We start from the raw sequence: 2,862 nt of genomic DNA on the forward strand, positions 1-2,862 counted from the left end.
GGATTTGGGCCAGAACTCTGGGGCTGAAAGAGGGATGCGTGGGTGTAACTGGACAACTAGACGCCACAGGCCCCAGCTTTCAGAGGTCAAGTTTCATGGGCATCATCCTCCAATTTTGCTCTTACTCACTTCTTATCATGGTCATTCTCCAATTTTTACCACTTGGTCTGGGCAAAGGGAATTCTGAACACACCCATCTGGGTAGTAACTGTCTTTCTTGCAGCCTGAAATGCCTCGAAGAGACTCTCTATCTATCCCACAGATGTTTGCTGACCGCCTACTATGTGCTGGTCGCTGGAGACACAGCAATGAGCGAAATTGGCAAAAATGCCCGGCTCCACGGTTCTAGCATCCTAATACCAAGACAGAGATCATAGGCAGGAGCGATAAGTCGTGTGTGTGTCACATATTGGAAGGGGAAGAAGTCCTATGAGTACAAAAAAGAAGCAGAGAAGAGGGATAGTGAGTGCTGGAGTAGGACAGGGTTTCATTGTACATAAGATGCTTAGGGAGGGCTTCACTCGCAGGTGACATTGGAGTCTGACCTGAAAAAAAATGAGGAAAGGAGCCCTGTGGCTCCTGGAGCAAGAGTGCTATGAGGCACAGGGACAGGTACTGCAGAGGTTCTGAATCACTTCTTCATGTCCTAAGAGGAGCAAAGGTGCACGAGGAGCTGGAGCAGGATAAGCGAGAGGGAAAAGAACAGACAAGAGGACAGAGAGGTGAAAGGAAATGACGCAGCAGTGGCCAACCTCACAGAGCCATTGTGAGCATCCTGCCTTTTCTTGTGGGGTGACAGCCTCTCCCTGGCTGCTCCTCCTAGGAGGCAAGCAGGACACCAGCTAAGAGCAATTGCAATAAATCAAGCGAGAAATGAGGGTGTCTTGCAAAGAAGGAGGGGGAAGTTGGGACACATTTTGAAGGTACAGCCAATAGGATTTGCTGAGGGGTTCGATGGCTAGAAGGTTCGGGCCAAAATAACTGAAAGGATCCCATTGCCATTACCCAAATGAAGAAGATTTGCTTATCTAATTGATAATGAATTTATATTTATTCATTGACACCAGCACTGTGATAGATACCAGAGCACCAATTACCAAGCTATGAAGTCACTCTCCTCCTACCAAGAGTAAGAAAATCCAACAGGAAACCTGGATGGGCACTTTTTTTTTTTTAATGTTAAAATATAATGCCGTGAATTCAACTGAAGGAGGCTCTGTGAGACTCAAGGAAGAGAGGGAGGGGACAGACCTCTAAGCTGGGTTTGGAGAGATTGAAGGACATTCCAACAAGACAATATAGAATTTGAAAAGACACAGACATTGCAGTAATGTGTGTTTGTAGAAGTAAACCGTTCAGAATTGCAGGCTGAGAGCAGGACAGCACAGAGGTGTCACGGAACACAGGTGATGGGGGCAAACTGAGGGGTGCAGACGTCATGCTAAGGGAGACCGAGAACCCTCAGAGCTTCAGCATGAGTGTAACACGATGGGATCGATGTGGGGTTTGGGGACCAGTCTGCCACTAGGAGATACACATGGGCTCCTCGGTGTAGAAGATGTTGAAGACCATCTCTTTGATGACAATGTTAACATTCTTGTATCTCCTCCCCTTGATCATTGTCCTGCGTGTAACACACCAGTGGAATGACGCTGGGGCAGAACCACACCACAGTGACAAGATTCATCCTGCTGGGCCTCACAGACCAGGCCCCCGGAAGACATCTCCTCTTCGGCATCTTCCTGCTAATCTATGCTGTGACCCTGGTGGGCAACCTGGGCATGATGGACCTGATCCGTACCAGCTCCACCCTCCACACCCCCATGTACTTCCTCCTGAGCGTGCTCTCCTTCCTGGATATATGCAATTCCTCTGTGTTCACCCCCAGGCTGCTGATCAGCTTCCTCACCACGGACCAGTCCATCTCGTTTGCGGGCTGTGTGGTCCAGATGGCCTTCATGATCCTCCATGGCACAGGGGAGTGCCTGCTCTTGGCCTTCATGGCCTATGACCGATTTGTGGCCATCTGCCACCCTCTCCTCTACCATACGATCATGTCCAAGCGCTTGTGCATCCAGCTGGCGGTGGTCACCTATGCGGCAGGGGTGTTCATTTCAGCTCTGCAGACGGGGAATGCCTTCATCTTGCCCTACTGTGGTCCCAACATCATTGATCACTTCTTCTGTGACATCCCCCCCGTGCTCCAACTGGCCTGCTCAGACACCACCGTAGCCAATATCATCCTGCTCTTCCTTTCTGCCTTGGTTACTGTCCCCACGGTGTCAGCCATCTTAGTCTCTTATACCTACATCCTGGTCACAATCTGTAGGATGAGGTCCCTGGAGGCCCAGCGCAAAGCTTTCTCCACTTGTGCCTCCCACCTCATTGCCCTCTCCCTCTTCTATGGGTCTGTGTTCTTTGTCTATGTCCAACCCAACCCAGAAAGTGCCTCAGCCTATAATAAGACCCTGTCTGTGTTCTACACCATTGTGATCCCCATGCTGAACCCCCTGGTCTACAGCCTAAGGAATAAAGATGTCAAGGCTGCTGTACAAATTAGGGTTCTTAACTTAAGCAAAAAAGGGATTTATTAGAAAGGTATCTGGGGGCAGCCCCAGTGGCCCAGCGGTCTGGCGCTGCCTTCGGCCCGGGGCATGATCCTGGAGACCCGGGATCGAGTCCCGTGTCAGGCTCCCTGCATGGAGCCTACTTCTCCCTCTGCCTGTGTCTCTGCCTCTCTCTCTCTCTCTCTCTCTCTTTGCATCTGTCATGAATAAATAAATAAAAATCAGAAAGAAAGAAAGAAAGAAAGAAAGAAAGAAAGAAAGAAAGAAAGAAAGAAGAAAGAAAGAAAGAAAGAAA

The 2,862-nt window shown here is 49.5% G+C and overlaps 1 protein-coding gene across 1 annotated transcript; it reads left to right on the top strand.

The window, feature by feature from the left end:
- Positions 1 to 1,646: 1,646 nt before the first annotated feature.
- Positions 1,647 to 2,530, top strand: OR5AZ2 (olfactory receptor family 5 subfamily AZ member 2; the record flags this gene model as incomplete). Its single annotated transcript, NM_001388596.1, is given in 1 exon segment — positions 1,647 to 2,530. A coding segment is annotated over 1 exon segment (884 nt), but the record flags the coding sequence as incomplete, so codon positions are not given.
- Positions 2,531 to 2,862: the final 332 nt, after the last annotated feature.

The sequence above is a fragment of the Canis lupus genome, chromosome 18 (genome assembly GCF_011100685.1).
Source record: "Canis lupus familiaris isolate Mischka breed German Shepherd chromosome 18, alternate assembly UU_Cfam_GSD_1.0, whole genome shotgun sequence".
NCBI classification, from domain to species: domain Eukaryota; kingdom Metazoa; phylum Chordata; class Mammalia; order Carnivora; family Canidae; genus Canis; species Canis lupus.